We start from the raw sequence: 21,234 nt of genomic DNA on the forward strand, positions 1-21,234 counted from the left end.
AAGCAGTATAGCCAAATACCCTTTTTGGCCCTGCCCCTCAGCCCCCTGGGGGGTCAGCCACACCATTTGTACAATTTTAAATCCCTGCCTCCCAGGAATGCTTTTGATCAAATATGATTGATATCCAGTGCACAGTTCTACAGAAGAAGTCGTTTGTAGCAATATAGCCAAATTGCCCCCTTTTGGCCCCGCCCCTAAGCCCCCTGGGGAGTCAGCCCCACCATTTGTACAATTTCCAATCACCACCACCTAGGGATGCTTCCAGTCAAATATGGTTGATGTCCACTTCTTAGTTTCAGAGAAGAAGTCGCTTAAAGCAATATGGGCAAATTGACCCCTTTTGGCCCCGCCCCTCAGCTTCCTTGGGGGTCAGCCCCACCATTTGTACAATTTTGAATCCCCACCACCTAGGGATGCTTCCAGTCAAATTTAGTTTAATTCCAACCAGTGGTTAAGAAGAAGAAGTCGTTTAAAGAAATTGTTGACGTACGTACGGACGTACGAACAGACGGACGGACGGACGACGGACGGACGACGGACGCCACGGTATGGCATAAGCTCACCTTGGTCCTTCGGACCAGGTGAGCTAATAATGGGAGATATTTAAAAATGCACAAAATTCACCAAGAAAGCTGAAAGTCACAAAAGGTGAAACTTTACACCATGCAGGCCAGGTTTGAACATTTTACTGTAATGTTTGTTTTACTTTCCATGTGGGGAGGATTTTGAATGCATCTCGACTGTTATATCAATCAATTAATTTTCATTTAGATGGTGTCCCTGAGAATTATTTCTTACATAATTTAAAATTTGTTTCAAGTGATACACATACTCTCTGTTTTAAACTAGGAACACTTGCTATGTACATGTACTCTAAGTATTTGTGCAGTTATGATTGATTGTCTTTCTTTTGATAATATTCCTGTGAGTTGTGTCCCTCACATGATTTCCTCACATTCCTTTCTGTTATACATCAGAAATATAATTTGTTACTTTGATAAATTCCAAGTTTCCTTTTAGATAAAATATGTCATGTTTAGGTGATTTTTGAGAATTAGTGGTTTTGCAAAATTTGCTTATTGTTTTGCAAAGTACCAATATTTTTATGTTTATTACATATATAGGGTGCTCCCATAGCTACCACTTTCTTTGAAATGTAGATTTTCTTCCCGTTGTTTTTGGAAAAAAATATCCAGAAATTTTAGATTGTTTTGAACTTTTGCTTAAAACTTACAATACTGACAATGTCAGAAAATTTCAGAAATGCGAAACTTATAATAATGTGTAATTCTTCTTGAATTTGGTGTACAGATAGATCTTGAATTGACAGATCTGTCAGATCAGCAGAAATTACTTGAGTTGGAGTCTACATGGAGAGTTATGTCCCTTCACTTTCTTTTCAAGATTACATGATTCAAACAATTTTTATACTTGAGTCATAGAATCTGTCAAAATCTGTCAAACCATAATTTAATTTACATACAACGTACATAGGATGGGGAGGGGGGGGCTAAAAGTTGGCCCCCTGAAGCTGAAGAATCGGGGATTTTCTTTCATGTCTACTACTTGGGGGACATTGAACAGACCAAAATAGATCTTCTGCCCCCATTGCAACACACTTGGGATCTTAAATCTTTCCTTTCTGTCTTCACTGTTCTGCCATTCTTTGTCGTGCCGCCTGAGAAGCATGGCAAACAATTAAGGATCACTGTGTCCGTTGTCGTTGGCGGCGGCAGTCACATTTAAGTTTCCCAGACTTTTTTTTCGCCACCATTTCCATATCAATTTGTAACTTTGTGTGTGGCTTAATCATAATAGATTACAGATCAAGTTGGAACCACGTGCCAATGTTTTATTTTTTTGCTGGAGTTACATGTATGCATGGCCCTTTCTTTGCACATTGGAAGTTCTCATAATTAACTGTGTGTCATACTTTGTTCGTTACCACTTGCCACTTTAATAGTATGCTGCTTTATCATAATGGATTGCAGTAAGAGTCCAAACCCTGTGTCAATATTTCATTTGTTGCTGGAGTTATGGCCCTTTGCAAATAAGAAATCTCATAATTAAGGTTTTCCCAGACTTTTTTTCGCTACCACTTGCAACATCAATTTGTTACCTAATATGTGGCTTTTTCATAATGGATTACAGAAGTTTTCTTCTATAGGTGTCTCCTTGAAACCCGTCCTCATATGACCCTGGCTGTTGCGAGGTCATAAATCACCTAATACAGTACATCCTTTGAAGTCCTTCTGTATGGCTTGATGATGTTTTCAAACCAATGGTCTGGAGCCGTTTAAAGAGGGCCTCTCTCATAATACCCTGGCTCCCTAGGGGGAGGGGTGGGGTCCCAAAGGGGGATTCTCCAATTCAATTTCACAATTTGTTGTTAGGACCCCTGCACATCTATAGTAATCAGGTTTTCTGTCTGTCTGTCTGACGTAGATCAGCTTCAAAGTTGCATTAGAAGCAAATGAGCGACACAGGCCCATTGGGCTTCTTGTTTATTTTCTGCACAATATCTTCAGTAATGTTGGTTGGATTGCTTTCCGACTTTATCCAGTGCTTTTCTGAAGAAAGTGCTTGCTATGAAAATCTTTTCAGGTCCGGCGGTCAAAGGTCAAGGTCACTGTTACCATGAATAGAAAATTAGTTAAGGCACAATATTTCCAATTCTGTTGGGATGATTATACTCAGGCTTTATCAAGTGCTACCTCAGAGAAAGTGCCTGCTTTGGTGGTGAAAGATTAAGGTCATTGTTACTTTAGAAAGTATTTGCTTAGAATATAAATTGTAACTTTTGAGGCATCGATGTCAAATTTCAAGGTTAATGTTACTATATATAGAAAAACATTTTATGCACAATATATGGAGCTCTTTTGGGCCGTATGCACTCCGACTTTATCCAGTGTAATAAAATATTTGCTTAAGCTTTTGGATAGCTTTTCAGCCTTTGATATCAAAGGTCAAGGTCACTTACTATAAATAGAACATCAGTGTATATATATAAATCTTATTACCGGTTAGCTTGTAATAATAATAATAACCAGAAAATCAGATCAGCTAGACACCTGGATATTATGCCTTGGTTGATTTTAAGAAAGAAACGAATTTTGAGTTTAAATAGCGAACATCACATATAATTTTATCATAGTAAAATGTGAAAAAATAAAAGTATCTTTGCTTTGTATGTAGATTCGTTGAATTGTTCTGCCGTACGCACGCATGCATACGCCATAGCCCTCTCGATCTTTATTTGACATACACCATAGCCCTCTCGATCTTTATTTGACATACGCCATCGCCCTCATGCTCGATCTTTATTTGACAGACGTCATAGCCCTCTCGATCTTTATTTGCCATACGCCATATCCCTCTCGATCTTTATTTGACCTACGCCATAGCCCTCATGCTCGATCTTTATTTGACATGCGTCATAGCCCTCTCGATCTTTATTTGACATACACCATAGCCCTCTGGATCTTTATTTGACATACGCCATAGACCTCTCGACCTTTATTTGACATACGCCATAGCCCTCTCGCTCTTTATTTGACATACACCATAGCCCTCTGGATCTTTATTTGACATACGCCATAGCCCTCATGCTCGATCTTTATTTGACATACGTCATAGCCCTCTCGATCTTTATTTGACATACGCCATATCCCTCTCGATCTTTATTTGACATACGCCATAGCCCTCTCGATTTGTATTTGACATACGCCATAGCCCTCTCGATCTTTATTTGACATACGTCATAGCCCTCTCGATCTTTATTTGCCATACGCCATCTCCCTCTCGATCTTTATTTGACATACGCCATAGCCCTCATGCTCGATCTTTATTTGACATACGTCATAGCCCTCCCGATCTTTATTTGACATACGCCATAGCCCTCTCGATATTTATTTGACTTACACCATAGCCCTCTCGATTTGTATTTGACATACGCCATAGCCCTTTAGATCTTTAATTGACATACGCCATAGCCCTTTAGATCTTTATTTGACATACGCCATAGCCCTCTCGATTTGTATTTGACATACGCCATAGCCCTTTAGATCTTTATTTGACATACACCATAGCCCTCTCGATCTTTATTTGACATACGTCATAGCCCTCTCGATCTTTATTTGACATACGCCATAGCCCTCTCGATCTTTATTTGACATACACCATAGCCCTCTCGATTTGTATTTGACATGCGCCATAGCCCTCTTGATTTGTTGTTGACATGCGCCATAGCCCTCTCGATCTTTATTTGACATACGCCATAGCCCTCTCGATATTTATTTGACTTACACCATAGCCCTCTTGATTTGTTGTTGACATGCGCCATAGCCCTCTCGATCTTTATTTGACATACGCCATAGCCCTCTCGATATTTATTTGACTTACACCATAGCCCTCTTGATTTGTTGTTGACATGCGCCATAGCCCTCTCGATCTTTATTTGACATACGCCATAGCCCTCTCGATATTTATTTGACTTACACCATAGCCCTCTTGATTTGTTGTTGACATGCGCCATAGCCCTCTCGATCTTTATTTGACATACGCCATAGCCCTCTCGATATTTATTTGACATGCACCATAGCCCTCTCAATTTGTATTTGACATACGCCATAGCCCTTTAGATCTTTATTTGACATACGCCATAGCCCTCTCGATTTGTATTTGACATACGCCATAGCCCTCTCGATCTTTATTTGACATATACGCCATAGCCCTCTCGGTTTGTATTTGACATACGCCATAGCCCTGTCGATTTGTATTTGACATATATGAAAAATTCTTTGGAGAAGGAGAATTGTATGCATATTTATATCCTCCGAGCTGTGTGTACTACTTTAACAATTTGTCCGAGCTAACTTGTCTTGTATCCTGAAACAGATACTATATGAGTGAGCAGATTAAAGCAGAGAGTTTAGCAGAAATACTCTCTTAAGATTATCTTGTAAATGTATTCCCTGCAAAATCTCCCTATATGGTGTATGTCACCCTCTGTGAGGTTTATCATCTCAGTATAAGTAACTTGATCCAAGGGAGGTAACTGTTACATTCCAACTCTACAATCATAATCCCTTTGTCTTGATCATTTGGTGTTTATCCTTTAATTTACTACGCTAAACTTAAGTCACATATTAATGCAATTCATTTAAGATTTTTTCTTCTTCTAAAACGAAGTAGAAAAACGCCATAATATACAAAGGTCCCAGTCGGCTCAGGTTGCATTTAGGGCAGCTCAGTGTTGGTAATCTTGTGTTCCTCGCCTCGGTCCATCACCCAGGTAAATATACTGTTATACTGTAACTGTCCAGTAGACTGTGCTGTACTGAGGTGTCGGTGAATGTATATAACTGTTTTCGGATCTTTAAGGATGTAGGGTAGCTTTCATCTCGACAGCGGCGAGATTTCACGTTTCACATGTATGTATACACAACAGCGAATAGGCCTATAGGCCTACTTACGGATTGATAAATTCATAAATGTTACCAGAGACGTATAATACGTCTCTGATGTTACTGGGAAATTAACCTGGACCATTGGAAGGCATACCAGGTACACATTAGTTCTCTAGGTGGAACCTGTGGAATAAGGCCTATATTATAGCATAGACCTAAATTTACTTTAGGTCTCTGATTATAGTAATATAATATAAATTGATCAATACCCTGTATGGATATCGTAGTTATCTCCCTTCATCTAGCATCGGTGTTTTTGGCAATTGACCCTTCCGCGTCGTTGTTAGCAGGGTGAATTATGTCGCTATTTCTTGATAAATATTCCATGCGTATCTGTTTTTAATCAAGCTTTTCGACATATTTTTATCTTTGAAGCAGGACTGAAAACTTTAAACATTATGTTAAAATCCCACTAAACTCAGGGATGACACGATCGAGGGGATGCTTTAATTCTTTATTTTAAATATAACATTTTACGTTAAGGATTAACATACGTGGATTAATTCATCAAACTCGACTGATTTATTGAACTGAAACCTTCTTAATAAACAGTACCGTAATTCGAACTCTAAAAAGATAAAACTAGGACAATATGTGAACAAAGAAAAATATTTATACGGAACCCCTTGAAAAAGAACAGGGATATGTCCGTTATGTAGATCTAGGTCAAATACTAGAATGTCACGACCTTACAGTGAGAATTGGGATGGGGGCAACAAAACAACAAGACAAACTAGTGATCGTAATCAAAAGCTTAAAATTCATAGCACACACAGAAATAGTATAGTTTTCTATGGGATCATGATGGCGACCATAAAACTCGCACTTGTTTAGTCTTCATCAGCCTTCCTCTTCGGAATCCTTGTGTTGTGAGTTGTCCATACGCAGCCTATCAGAGAAGCCATGGCATTGGGAGTAAACTCTTACACACTTAATGATCAACTGTGACATGTACACACTGTAGGGTGAGGGTGTATAGAGGCTTCTTTTAAGAAAGGGAATCGAAATCACCCCGCTCATTGTAGATCTTAGTAGTAAGTCGTCCCTGCTTGGCATGCTGTAAGTAAAGATTAAGGAAAGCGGCCGAAGTAGAAAAGTCTGTAGTGTCCTTGATTTCAAGCTCAGGAGGGTAACGTCGACGTAGTCATTGAATTTCATGTTATTCATCTAAATGTGAATTTGAACGACTTGGACTGGATTATGCTACGTTCAGCCTCATATGGAAACAAAAACCAGTTGACCAGAAGAGAGACACAACTTTCCCTCATAGGAATTACTAAAATCGGCTGGAAATTTTCCCATCTAACTGAAGGACCAGCGATAAAGCATTGTTTATAAGGATTTATTTAAATGTTCGGAATCCAAGGCAGATCATTATCCTTATCGTTAATGGGTATTCGGAAAAATTGTAATACCGAAACGTGATTCGCTAGTATTTTGATTTCCGAAAATGGATATTTAGGGTTTCATTGGTTATCTAGTAAGCCTACTTCTCTCTGTAAGCAGGCAATGTAATAGTGCTGTAGACAAAGCTATGGAATGTTGCCTGAAGACACAGCTACATAGCTGTTGTGCAGATCGTTGAGTGTGTTTGGACAAGAAACTGGTTTGTGTTTAGTTTTCATTTTGGATTTAGATATCTAATTCGTTTTGAATGATGGGCCTTATAGATTTGACCCGCTCTCTAAGTGAGGACCTTATATATTTGACCCACTCTCTTCAAGTGAATTTAATTCGGCATGCTCCTTCGTTTTGCCCATTGTCTGCCGTAGACTTCCAGAGGGCCCGTCAGTATCTTGAAATTAGCAGGAGTTTCTCAATACTTACGACCTTTCATGCAAAACTCTCGTAGCTTTGCATTATTGATAATGTTTCGATCAACAGTTACTTCATGTCCAGCTGGGCCATAGGTACATGGAGATATGAAGCTAGAAAATGCTGAAGGAGGAAATATTCTAAGTTCATCCAAATTCAGCTGTAGTAGCGTTTGCTTGTAATTGAAAACATTGGAAGCAATTGTTTTTGAATAGCTGAAAGAAACACTTAGAGTACTTGAATCTTACTTTCTCTATAACCGTAAAATATTAACATAAACTAACCATAACATTTAAATTTCTATTGAAGGAAATTATTAAACCCAAAATATATAAGAACACTATACTTGTTATTTTCAATTTTGTGTTGTATTTTCTATGAAGACTTTTTTAAACAGATACCATAGTTGTTAGTCGTGCTTAGTAAAGTTATCCCTGGTTGAGTAAGGATAGCGACAGTTGGTTGAAATAAGACCTGGTTGAGTAAGGTTAGCGACGGTTGGTTGAAATAAGCCCTGGTTGAGACAGATACCATAGTTGTTAGTCGTGCTTAGTAAAGTTATCCCTGGTTGAGTAAGGATAGCGACAGTTGAGTAAGGATAGCGACTGTTGGTTGAAATAAGCCCTTGTTGAGTAAGGATAGCGACGTTTGGTTAAAATAAGCCCTGGTTGAGTAAGGATAGCGTCGGTTGGTTGACATGAGACCTGGTTGAGTAGGATCGCGACGGTTGGTTGAAATAAGCCCTTGTTGAGTAAGGATAGCGACAGTTGAGTAAGGATAGCGACGCATGGTTGAAATAAGCCCTGGGTGAGTAAGGATAGCGACGGCTGGTTGAAATAAGCCCTGGCTGAGTAAGGTTAGCGACGGTTTGTTGAAATAAGCCCTGGTTGAGTAAGGTTAGCGACAGTTGGTTGAAATAAGCCCTGTTTGAGTAAGGATAGCGACGGGTGGTTGAAATAAGCCCTGTTTGAGTAAGGATAGCGACGGGTGGTTGAAATAAGCCCTGTGGAGGAAGGATAGCGACGGTTGGTTAAAATAAGCCCTGGTTGAGTACGGTTAGCGACGGCTGGTTGAAATAAGCCCTGGGTGAGTAAGGATAGCGACGGGTGGTTGAAATAAGCCCTGTTTGAGTAAGGTTAGCGACGGTTGGGTGAAATGAGACCTGGTTGAGTAAGGGTAGCGACGGTTGGTTGACATAAGACCTGGTTGAGTAAGGTCAGCGACGGTTGGTTGAAATCGTCCCTGGTTGAGTAAGGTTAGCGACAGTTGGTTGAAATAAGCCCTGTTTGAGTAAGGATAGCGACGGGTGGTTGAAATAAGCCCTGGTTGAGACAGATACCATAGTTGTTAGTCGTGCTTAGTAAAGTTATCCCTGGTTGAGTAAGGATAGCGTCGGTTGGTTGACATGAGACTTGGTTGAGTAGGATAGCGACGGTTGGTTAAAATAAGCCCTGGTTGAGTAAGGGTAGCGACGGTTGGTTGACATGAGACCTGGTTGAGTAGGATCGCGACGGTTGGTTGAAATAAGCACTGGTTGAGTAAGGATAGCGTCGGTTGGTTGACATGAGACCTGGTTGAGTAGGATCGCGACGGTTGGTTGAAATAAGCACTGGTTGAGTAAGGATAGCGACAGTTGAGTAAGGATAGCGACAGTTGAGTAAGGATAGCGACTGTTGGTTGAAATAAGCCCTTGTTGAGTAAGGATAGCGACGCATGGTTGAAATAAGCCCTGGTTTAGTAACGATAGCGACGGTTGGTTGAAATGAGACCTGGTTGAGTAAAGATAGCAACGGTTGGTTAAAATGAGACCTGGTTGAGTAAGGATAGCGACGGTTGGTTGACATGAGACCTGGTTGAGTAGGATAGCGACGGTTGGTTGAAATAAGCCCTGGTTGAGTAAGGATAGCGACGGTTGGTTGAAATAAGCCCTGGTTGAGTAAGGATAGCGACGGTTGGTTGAAATAAGCCCTGGTTGAGTAAGGTTAGCGACGGTTGGTTAAAATGAGACCTGATGAGTAAGGATAGCGACGGTTGGTTGAAATTAGCCCTGGTTGAGTAAGGATAGCGACGCATGGTTGAAATAAGCCCTGGTTGAGTAAGGATAGCGACGATTGGTTGAAATAAGCCCTGGTTGAGTAAGGTTAACGACGGTTGGTTAAAATGAGACCTGATGAGTAAGGATAGCGACAGTTGGTTGAAATTAGCCCTGGTTGAGTAAGGATAGCGACGCATGGTTGAAATAAGCCCTGGTTGAGTAAGGATAGCGGCGATTAGTTGAAATAAGCCCTGGTTGGGTAAGGATAGCGACAGTTGGTTGAAATAAGCCCTGGTTGAGTAAGGATAGCGACGGTTGGTTGAAATAAGCCCTGGTTGAGTAAGGATAGCGACGGTTGGTTGAAATAAGCCCTGGTTGAGTAAGGTTAGTGACGGTTGGTTAAAATAAGCCCTGGTTGAGTAAGGATAGCGACGGTTGGTTGAAATAAGCCCTGGTTGAGTAAGGATAGCGCCGGTTGGTTGAAATAAGCCCTGGTTGAGTAAGGTTAGTGACGGTTGGTTAAAATAAGCCCTGGTTGAGGAAGGATAGCGACGGTTGGTTGAAATCGGCCCTGGTTGAGTAAGGATAGCGACGATTGGTTGAAATAAGCCTTGGTTGAGTAAGGATAGCGACGGTTGGTTGAAATAAGCCCTGTGGAGAAAGGATAGCGACGGTTGGTTGAAATAAGCCCTGTGGAGAAAGGATAGCGACGGTTGGTTGAAATAAGCCCTGTGGAGTAAGGATAGCGACGGGTGGTTGAAATAAGCCCTGGTTGAGTAAGGATAGGGACGGTTGGTTGAAATAAGCCCTGGTTGAGTAACGATAGCGACGGTTGGTTGAAATGAGACCTGGTTGAGTAAGGATAGCAACGGTTGGTTAAAATGTGATCTGGTTGAGTAACTGGTTGAGTAAGGATAGCGACGGCTGGTTGAAATAAGCCCTGGTTGAGTAAGGTTAGTGACGGTTGGTTGAAATAAGCCCTGGTTGAGTAACGATAGCGACGGTTGGTTGAAATGAGCCCTGGTTGAGTAAGGATAGCGGCGGTTGGTTGAAATGAGACCTGGTTGAGTAAGGATAGCAACGGTTGGTTAAAATGTGATCTGGTTGAGTAACTGGTTGAGTAAGGATAGCGACGGCTGGTTGAAATAAGCCCTGGTTGAGTAAGGTTAGTGACTGTTGGTTAAAATAAGCCCTGGTTGAGTAAGGATAGCGACGGTTTGTTGAAATAAGCCCTGGTTGAGTAAGGATAGCGGCGGTTGGTTGAAATGAGCCCTGGTTGAGTAAGGATAGCGGCGGTTGGTTGAAATGAGCCCTGGTTGAGTAAGGATAGCGGCGGGTGGTTGAAATGAGACCTGGTTGAGTAAGGATAGCAACGGTTGGTTAAAATGAGATCTGGTTGAGTAAGGATAGCGACGGTTGGTTGAAATGAGCCCTGGTTGAGTAAGGATAGCGGCGGGTGGTTGAAATGAGACCTGGTTGAGTAAGGATAGCAACGGTTGGTTAAAATGTGATCTGGTTGAGTAACTGGTTGAGTAAGGATAGCGACGGCTGGTTGAAATAAGCCCTGGCTGAGTAAGGTTAGCGACGATTGGTTGAAATAAGCCCTGGTTGAGTAAGGATAGGGACGGTTGGTTGAAATAAGCCCTGGTTGAGTAACGATAGCGACGGTTGGTTGAAATGAGACCTGGTTGAGTAAGGATAGCAACGGTTGGTTAAAATGTGATCTGGTTGAGTAAGGATAGCGACGGTTGGTTGACATGAGACCTGGTTGAGTAGGATAGCGACGTTTGGTTGAAATAAGCCCTGGTTGAGTAAGGATAGCGACGGTTGGTTGTAATGAGACCTGGTTGAGAAAGGATAGCGACGGTTGGTTGAAATGAGACCTGGTTGAGTAAGGATAGCGACGGTTGGTTGAAATGAGACCCGATGAGTAAGGATAGCGCGGTTGGTTGAAATGAGACCTGGTTGAGTAAGGATAGCGACGGTAAGGATAGCGACGGGTGGTTGAAATAAGTCCTGGTTAAGTAAGGTTAGCGAAAAGTAGTTGAAATAAGCCCTGATTGAGTAAGGTTAGCCACGGTTGGTTGAAATGTGCCCTGGTTGAGTAACGATAGCGACGGTTGGCTGAAATAAGCCCTGGCTGAGTAAGGATAGCGACATAAGCCCTGGTTGAGTAAGGATAGCGACGGTTGGTTGAAATAAGTCCTGGTTGAGTAAGGTTAGCGACGGTTGGTTAAAATGAGACCTGATGAGTAAGGATAGCGACAGCTGGTTGAAATTAGCCCTGGTTGAGTAAGGTTAGCGACAGTTGGTTGAAATAAGCACTGGTTGAGTAAGGTTAGCGACGGTTGGTTGAAATAAGTCCTGGTTAAGTAAGGTTAGCGAAAAGTAGTTGAAATAAGCCCTGGTTGAGTAAGGTTAACGACGGTTGGTTGAAGTAAGCCCTGGTTGAGTAAGGATAGCGACAGTTGGTTGAAATAAGCCCTGGTTGAGTAAGGTTAGCGACAGTTGGTTGAAATAAGCCCTGGTTGAGTAAGGTTAGCCACAGTTGGTTGAAATAAGTCCTGGTTGAGTAAGGTAAGCGACAGTTTGTTGAAATAAGCCCTGGTTGAGTAAGGTTAACGACGGTTGGTTCAAATAAGCCCTGGTTGAGTAAGGTTAGCGATAGTTAGTTGAAATAAGCCCTGGTTGAGTAAGGTTAGCGACGGTTGGTTGAAATAAGCCTTGGTTGAGTAAGGTTAGCGATTGAGTTGGATGAAGTTAGTGATGATTGGTTAAACTTAGCAACAATGGGTTTAGGTAAGCTATGGCAGGTGAATGTTAGCGACGGTTATCAATGGCTGATTAAGGTCACCGAAAGTTGTTGAAGTTACCGACGTTTGGGTAGGCTAGCAATGGTTGGTTAAGGTTAATGTTTACGACCGTTAGATGAGGTAAGTGGGGGTTTTATGAGCTAAGCGACTGTTGGATGAGGTAAGTGGGGATTTTATTAGCTAAGCGACTGTTGGATGAGGTTAGCGACGGTCAGTTCAGATTAGCGAGGCTTGGTCAGGTTTGTGACTGTTGGATAAGACTAGCGAGCGACGTACGCGTTGAGATTAGATATGGTTGAGCGAGTTTAATGTCATACCATCTTAATCTCGTCAGTTGTCAGTTGTACATCAATTTTTAGGTCACCCGAGACAAAGTCTCAAGTGACCTATTGCGATCGCCTTTTGTCCGGCGTCGTCCGTCGTGCGTCCGTAAACAATTTACATTTTCGACTTCTCCTCCAAAACCCCTGAACCAATTTAAATTTCATGGTCAAAGGTCAACAAAAATAGTGGCCGGTTTGGTCCCCAGCCCCCAGGGGCCTGAGGGGCCGGGCCAAAATGATCAAATTGACTAAAATTTCAAAAATCTTCTTCTCAAGACCAAGATATGGTAAAATCAAATACTCTTCATAGATGAAAGGGTCTTAAGGTGCTTTACCAAAATTGTAAATTTCATGACCCTGTGGTCTTACGTTTCCCCCTGGAGAGGGGGGTAAACTTTACTATAGTTTATATAGGGAAATCACATTTTGGACCAACATTTGTTTAATTTCCATTGGAAGTAATTCAATTTAGGTTAGTATTATCAGTATTGGATAGAAGTTTGATGGTATGTACATATCAGCACTGACTGACCCCCCGGGGCTGATGGGTGGGGCCAAAAAGGGTTGAATTGACTGAAATTTCAAAAATCTTCTTCTCAAAGACCCAGATATGGTAGAATCAAGCACTCTTCATGTATGGAAGGGTCTTAAGGTTTATGACCATAGAGTCACACGTTTACCCCCTGGGGAAGGAGTGGGGGGGGGGGAGATATATTATGGTTTATAATGGCAAATGATACTTTGAATATTACATGTTAATAAATTTATTGGAATTATAACCCTGAGTTGACAGTTTGATACTTTAAAACATTTGAGCCAGCCCTACGCCCAAGGGCTGTAGGGTGGGGCCCAAAGGAATCGGTGTGCTAAAATTTCTTCATTTTCCTTGTTTAGAAGCAGAGGTGCTAGTTTCAAATATTTTTTAGTCTTAAATCTGTATGCTAGATATTGAATAAGATGGTTTTATTGTTTTTTGTCACTTTGAATAATATTTTTGTTCATGTTAAAGACAAAATCAACTCTCTGTATAAATATGTCAGGTGACCGTTAAGGCCCATGGGCCTCTTGTTAACATTCTGTTTACGTTTCGTTACAGAAACCAACATGATGCAGACGTTATGCGTGGCTGTATGGCTGACTAAATCTCTAGTGGTGTGTACGGGCCACTCTGGTCCGGTAGTCAACACTCCTTCTGGTCCAATCCAGGGAGTTGTTGTTCCAGCCCTCGGACAGAACGTCTTACAGTTCCGGAATATTCCATTTGCAGAACCTCCTGTGGGCGAGCTCCGATTTGAGAAGCCTGTTCCTGTAGGACCTTGGACAGACACACTAGACGGTACTAAGTTTGGGCCGTCTTGTATCCAGGACACCAACTTTTTGCCGGAAGTGCGGGAAAATTTAGATAATAAGGAAACCTCAGAAGATTGCTTGCAGTTGAATGTGTATGTTCCTGAGGCTGTATCAACTACAGTCAAAAAGCCGGTAATGGTTTACATACATGGCGGCGGTTTTGCAAGCGGATATGCTGCATTATACGACTCGTCGTATTTTGCATTGAAAGATGTTATAGTAGTAACCCTTCAATACCGCTTGGGACTGTTTGGGTTCTTAAGCACGGGAGATTCCACACTTCCAGGTAACTACGGTCTTTGGGACATGATCGAAGCATTAAGATGGGTTAACAAAAACATAGCGTCATTTGGAGGTGATCCGCACATGGTTACCATAGTTGGAGAGTCAGCAGGAGGCTTTGCTGTATCCTTCCTGTCTGTTAGTCCCACAACTAAAGGGTTATTCCAGAGGGTTGTCGCTCAGAGCGGAACTCCAGTAAGCAAATTGTTTATTAGCGAGAATCCCATCCGAGTCGCGGAAAAGGTGGGTAGCTATGCTGGGTGTATCACTGACACCGAGTCGGTCATTGATAACGAAGCTCTTATAAAATGTCTGAAGGGAAAATCCGCTGAAGATTTGTTAAAAGCACAGTCTGACCCTACAACACTGTACTTCGGCAGGTTCTCGATATCCGTAAATCTCTGGCCGGTGATAGACGGGGAGCTCCTTCTACGGAAACCTATCGACAGCTTACAGGATCCTGGATCAGAGGAATTGCTTTACCTCCAGTCTCTAGATTTGATAGCGGGTACTAACGATAACGAAGCTTCTCTGATTCCGTTTATATTTTCCCATTTCCAAGAGCCGATGAACTTTAGCCTTTCTGACGGTATACCGACGCCATTGTTGTGTGACGTGTTTGCACCAGCTGTAGCTAAAGACGCCTTTGACGATGAAACCATTGTGTCGGACATGCTCTGTCAACGGTACAAGGAGGACAACATGTTCGACCAAGCTCAGAGCATATCCGACTTGTATGGGGATCTGTTCTTTCACGCTCCAACTGTGGCCCTTCTGGACTTCCATTCAAAGGGGAACACTCGCTCGAACACATACCAATACCTGTTCACACATGAAATCACTTTTAAGTTTCTAGTGCCCTCTTTCCCCTGGTCTAAGGGTGCTGGTCACGGCGTGGAATGCTTGTACATGTTCGGTCCAGGTGACATTGGTGCTATTGACGACTCCATCCGTAGCACGGAAGGGAGAGCGTTAACAGACACAGTCGTAACCTACCTGACTAACTTCGCCAAAACAGGGTAGGTCTATTTACCGCCAGAAAAATCGGTTTTTTAAGTATTTATCTCTTCGATTGATTACCGAATCATCTCAACGGAAGGCTTAACATGGCTTAAAGAAGGAAATAATATTATTGTTTTACTTTTTACAAGGACAATTCGTTTTTGAAAAATATGAAAAGTTTTAAGTACTTATTCAATTACAAAATTGATTGCACGACGGACAGATTAATGCGAACAGAAAATTGTATTGCAAAAGGGAAATGTCATTTGAGGGAAATATTATCATGTCGGGGATTTAATCATTTAAAGGAAATATCAAGACTGAAATATTTTAATGTGAGGGAAATATTTTAATATAAGGGGAACATTGTATCGCGAGGGAAATATTGTAACGCGAGCGAATTGCCATCGCATGAAGAAAAAGACTGATCACGTGAGGAATTATGAGGCGTTAATAATATTTCTACATCTTTATCGGTATGATCGATTCACCTGGTAAAAAGCTTTAGTGAATTTCATCATTATTACACTAGTATAGGAACGGGTTTGAGACTATTTGTTTCATATGAGCCAGCAAATTACCTACTAAAGTATAATGCAGAAATAGACTAAAAAGCAGGGGTAACTAGTCATTATTTCTGTTATTTTTATAATATAGATTATATTATAGGTGTATTGACAGTCAAGGCTAGTACATTTGGTAAGAGCACGTCACATATAAATGTATTTAAGATGAAGCTAGTACACTGTTTAACATGACATAACAATACCAGGAGTTGGATTTGACCTTTACATATACATATAGGCAGTTCAAACAGGTACAATTTGACAGACTATTTCTATTGTTATTTTCAGAAACCCAAATGGTCAAGGTTTAGTTCCGTGGGAGAAGTTCACCACTAGAGGGCGTTACTACTTGGATATTAATTACAAGCCAGTCCTAAGACAGGATCTTTACCAGAAACGTATCACGTTTTTACAGCAGGACATTCCAAATCAGCTCCGACAGAGTTCAAAGACAGAACTATAGTACACGTAACTGTATGTCTAACGTAGGACTGACACTACAGCCTGGACACAAGGCTGTATGTCTAACGTAGGACTGACACTACAGCCTGGACACACATAAATGTAAATGTATTTAAGATGAAGCTAGTACACTATTTAACATGACATAACAATACCAGGAGTTGGATTTGACCTTTACATATACATATAGGCAGTTCAAACAGGTACAATTTGATAGACTATTTCTATTGTTATTTTCAGAAACCCAAATGGTCAAGGTTTAGTTCCGTGGGAGAAGTTCACCACTAGAGGGCGTTACTACTTGGATATTAATTACAAGCCAGTCCTAAGACAGGATCTTTACCAGAAACGTATCACGTTTTTACAGCAGGACATTCCAAATCAGCTCCGACAGAGTTCAAAGACAGAACTATAGTACACGTAACTGTATGTCTAACGTAGGACTGACACTACAGCCTGGACACAAGGCTGTATGTCTAACGTAGGACTGACACTACAGCCTGGACACAAGGCTGTATGTCTAACGTAGGACTGACACTACAGCCTGGACACAAGGCTGTATGTCTAACGTAGGACTGACACTACAGCCTGGACACAAGGCTGTATGTCTAACGTAGGACTGACACTACAGCCTGGACACAAGGCTGTATGTCTAACGTAGGACTGACACTACAGCCTGGACACAAGGCTGTATGTCTAACGTAGGACTGACACTACAGCCTGGACACAAGGCTGTATGTCTAACGTAGGACTGACACTACAGCCTGGACACAAGGCTGTATGTCTAACGTAGGACTGACACTACAGCCTGGACACAAGGCTGTATGTCTAACGTAGGACTGACACTACAGCCTGGACACAAGGCTGTATGTCTAACGTAGGACTGACACTACAGCCTGGACACAAGGCTGTATGTCTAACGTAGGACTGACACTACAGCCTGGACACAAGGCTGTATGTCTAACGTAGGACTGACACTACAGCCTGGACACAAGGCTGTATGTCTAACGTAGGACTGACACTACAGCCTGGACACAAGGCTGTATGTCTAACGTAGGACTGACACTACAGCCTGGACACAAGGCTGTATGTCTAACGTAGGACTGACACTACAGCCTGGACACAAGGCTGTATGTCTAACGTAGGACTGACACTACAGCCTGGACACAAGGCTGTATGTCTAACGTAGGACTGACACTACAGCCTGGACACAAGGCTGTATGTCTAACGTAGGACTGACACTACAGCCTGGACACCAACTGTATGTCTAACGTAGGACTGACATTACAGCTAGTCCGAATTATTCTGACGTTTTATCGACTTTTTTCATATCGGTCTGTCGTCGATTAACGTCAGAACTCCGGCCCTCTATAATATGCGGGAAATATGCGACCCGCGCCCGGAGCGCAATTCAAACTGATATTTTAGAAACAAATCGTCACATTTACACACATGTCGCACATGGATCGAAAGATCTATTCTTTATGCACAAGATGAACATAAATTACATGCCTCAAACAACCAATACAATCACTAAAAACATATTTTTTCAAATTTACTCTGATTTTACTCTTTTTTTTTTATAGTTCCGCCTTCTAATGCCACGTGACTAAAATCTCGCCGTCTTACGTCATAACGTTGGGATATACCTTCAGTAACGCGAGATCTCGTCAAGTCATTTGACATTGCTCATGGCCTAATTTCCATTTTAAACATGGGTTGGTATAGAAAACGTTGGGAAATACTTTTCGTAATGATCTTTGAAACACGTTATTGATACCACCTAGTACATAAAGAATAGATCTTTCGATCCATGTGTGTGAAAGTGACGATTTGTTTCTAAAATATCAGTTTGAAGTGCGCTCCGGGCGTGGGTCGCATATTTCCCGCACATTATAGAGGGCCGGATCCGGAGTTCTGACGTTAATCGAACCTCAAACAAAATGAATGACAATGTATAGGAAGATATGGGTGGATTTTTTTATAGTTGCCTGGAACAACTTGCCGCAAGATGTTATAGATGCAGAGGATGTCAAACATTTTGAAATTTTACTGGACAATCACTGGGAAAATACCAACAAATACTTAACTTAATTTTATATATATGATGAAGGACATGCTAATTGTACAACAGAAGTATATCATACTGTAAATATTGTAATATCAACTGGTATGGACACAGGGGCTTACAGCCTGCGTCCATTATTTATCGTATTAAATCGTATTAAATTTGGCATGAGGTGTGTACACCCCGACTTTCCACGCACACTGCCGGGGTTCCCTCACTGAAGTCGTTATATAGCATTGGTGCTGACGAAAACATGTTTTTCGTCTGTCCACATGGCTCAAATAGTTGATGGGGTGGGTGCAACAGTGTCTGTGGTGTGACCCGTGCAACAGTGTCTGTGGTGTGACCCGTGCAACAGTGTCTGTGGTGTGACCTTCTGGTGATGTGGCGCTATGGTAACCACACACGTAAGCACGCACACATTAGGAATCCGTGACATTAGTGACTGCCCGCTTCATACCAGGATACATGACACACGTTTCGCTATACATATTTAAAATTGACATATATGCATAATTTTGTACAATGTTTCTGGTCACATTGCATTAGGGTATAGAAGTCAGTTATTGTATCATATATACACGTCTATCGTAAGACCTGACATCATCGCATCAAAACTGATACCCGACACAGTCCTTGTGAAACAGGACGATTGACAAATATGAAAGGACAATATTTACATGTATTATGTTTCAGGCATCTCGTTGACAGATATGGTACCCCTCAAGAATGGCTATTCTTATATTGTCAAAGAAATACCTGCATTCAAGTTAGTGCACTTACTCCGTCGGATTGAGTTCGGCTCCGACATTGTCGGTATCAACATGTAAAGAGACACATGGATCCACTCTAGATAGACATGTAGACAGGCCTACAGATTATTAGAGACAGACGTATATGCCGAAATTCTTTTTGTCGTTTACTTCTTTAGAATCAGCAGATATTAAATTCCCCCCAAAAAATGCCATATATTTAACCAAAAAAAATTCATGTATCCTGCTATGAAACGGCACTTGTTACGAATATTTGAGAGAATACTGTGTGTTGGATGGTTATAAAAACATGTGAATATTACTAAAACTAAGAAGGTTACTTCGCGCTACCCAACAAAGTAAGGACATCGCGCATCAGGTTGCCTCTTTCCTTCAAGTTGGGGTTTTCATCGTTATTTACGAGTGTCAATATCCTGGATTGAGTTGTATCTTCCCAATCCAGCCTGAGACTATTTTTATATGTAGTAAGTGTCCAATAAACATAGAAATCCTCAAACTACATTGATTGTATGAATTGTATAAATGTCTGTATATTGTACAGTGCCATCTCGACGGTGAGTGAGCCGAATACATTTTCTCAACCTACGGAGAAGATCATCATTGTCACTGCCGTGGTGTTATACCCTAAATTACTACTTGCCAACAGTAGCTTGTCCACGATTGACTCGAGATCATTTTGTTTATCCTTATTGTTAGCCCGACTGTAAACTTGTACCGCTTTAGACAGGTACTTCTGACAGTCCTCTTGTGTCTCAACAGGCCGTTCTATACACTTCTTTTAATACAGGTTAACAGGAAGGCCCTGATTGACTTTTCCTTGTTCCCTGGCTTTATGGTTTCCAGCCCTTCACACAGTGATTCCTTACTTTGCTTCCATGTCGACGCTGATTGGCGTCTCACCATAAGCACAACATTGAGAAAGATAACTAGGCCTATAGCAGGTTTGTGTTTCGTGGAAGATGTAGTGAGTTTCTGTGTTCCCTTATTTCCAAAAATGCATTCCTAATCACAATGATGTTACCATAGATACCAATTATTTGACCTCAATATTATCTACAAACAACTCGATACCGGACTCTTGCTTATCCATTAAACAGTCCCTAGAATCACGGACTTAGATAATCTAATTCCGTGCTAGAACTGAGGACTTAGATAATCTAATTCCGTGCTAGAACTGAGGAGAGTGGGCTTGCTGACAGTATAAGATATGTTAATTTTGTTCATGTTAATGTATATTAGAAATATAAGCTATCACCTTGCGACTTTTCTACATGTACATGTATATGTATGTTTTTCACTGTGTTTTACTATTTTGCCTTCAAACTACTTTTTAGTTACAAATGTGCAAATAAACTGTTGAATTTGTATTATAAATTCGAATTCAAAATTTTACATGATTATAAGTACTATTTTGTTGTATTTTGTATTTGTTGTATGGCCTAGCTGTTGAACCCTGTTTTTTGACCGTCATGACCATTGATGCAGTAAATTGCAGTGGATAGCGCACTCGTTTTTCACCAAGACGGCCGGGGTACAATAAGTTGGGGAAAAATTGTTTCCTTATTGTTGTAAAATATATAAAGTTTATATTTATCGTGAATTGTAAACAGGAATCAATCAAATGTAACATTACAATAAATACCTCATGTGTTTGATAGTTATTCTTCTCAAACTCTTGACCTCAAGTAGGACATGGTATGTCATTTTGGTACTGTCAACTAAAGGACTGACAGCTGGTGTATACAAATCTTCACCACGCTTATTGTGGTTAAGTTATGAGTGAGATGACGACATCAGGCTGAGGAAAAACAGACTTGTTGCTTAATATTTTTGGGGGGTGTATCCAAGAGATATTTCCCACTCTGAAAGGAAATCCAATCCAGCACGCCCTCGTTTGTCCATTGTCTATCGTAATCTTTTACAGAATCCATCAGGATCTTAAAAATTTACATTCCATTTGATATTTAATTAGGAGTCTGGATACTTTGGAGCCTCCGTAAAAGCTCTAGTAGCCTTCATGCTGTATGAAATTTAGACTTTAGAATGTAGAACACGGACATGTATAGGAATGTAGAACATGGACATGAATAGGAATGAAGAACACGGACATGTATAGGAATGTAGAACAAGGACATGTAAAGGAATGTAGAACAAGGACATGTATAGGAATGTAGAACAAGTACATGTATAGGAATGTAGAACGAGGACATGTATAGGAATGTAGAACAAGGACATGTATAGGAATGTAGAACAAGGACATGTATAGGAATGTAGAAC

General features: G+C 41.2%; 1 protein-coding gene across 1 annotated transcript; it reads left to right on the top strand.

Annotated features, from left to right (window-relative positions):
* Positions 1–5,227: 5,227 nt before the first annotated feature.
* On the top strand, positions 5,228–16,202 carry LOC110457407 (carboxylesterase 3-like). Its single transcript, XM_021508666.1, has 3 exons — positions 5,228–5,293; positions 13,551–15,105; positions 15,943–16,202. Exons 2-3 carry the CDS (start codon positions 13,559–13,561, stop codon positions 16,115–16,117), a joined length of 1,722 nt encoding a protein of 573 aa, XP_021364341.1. The 5' UTR covers positions 5,228–5,293; positions 13,551–13,558; the 3' UTR covers positions 16,118–16,202.
* Positions 16,203–21,234: the final 5,032 nt, after the last annotated feature.

This window comes from Mizuhopecten yessoensis, unplaced genomic scaffold (genome assembly GCF_002113885.1).
Source record: "Mizuhopecten yessoensis strain PY_sf001 unplaced genomic scaffold, ASM211388v2 scaffold9133, whole genome shotgun sequence".
Classification (NCBI taxonomy): Eukaryota; Metazoa; Mollusca; class Bivalvia; order Pectinida; family Pectinidae; genus Mizuhopecten; species Mizuhopecten yessoensis.

Bases quoted from the DNA above. Each gene is read 5' to 3' on its own strand.
- LOC110457407 (XM_021508666.1), top strand. From the start codon at position 13,559: ATGATGCAGACGTTATGCGTGGCTGTATGGCTGACTAAATCTCTAGTG. The intron at 15,106-15,942 runs GTAGGTCTATTT...TGTTATTTTCAG, and splicing joins ACTAACTTCGCCAAAACAGG to AAACCCAAATGGTCAAGGTT.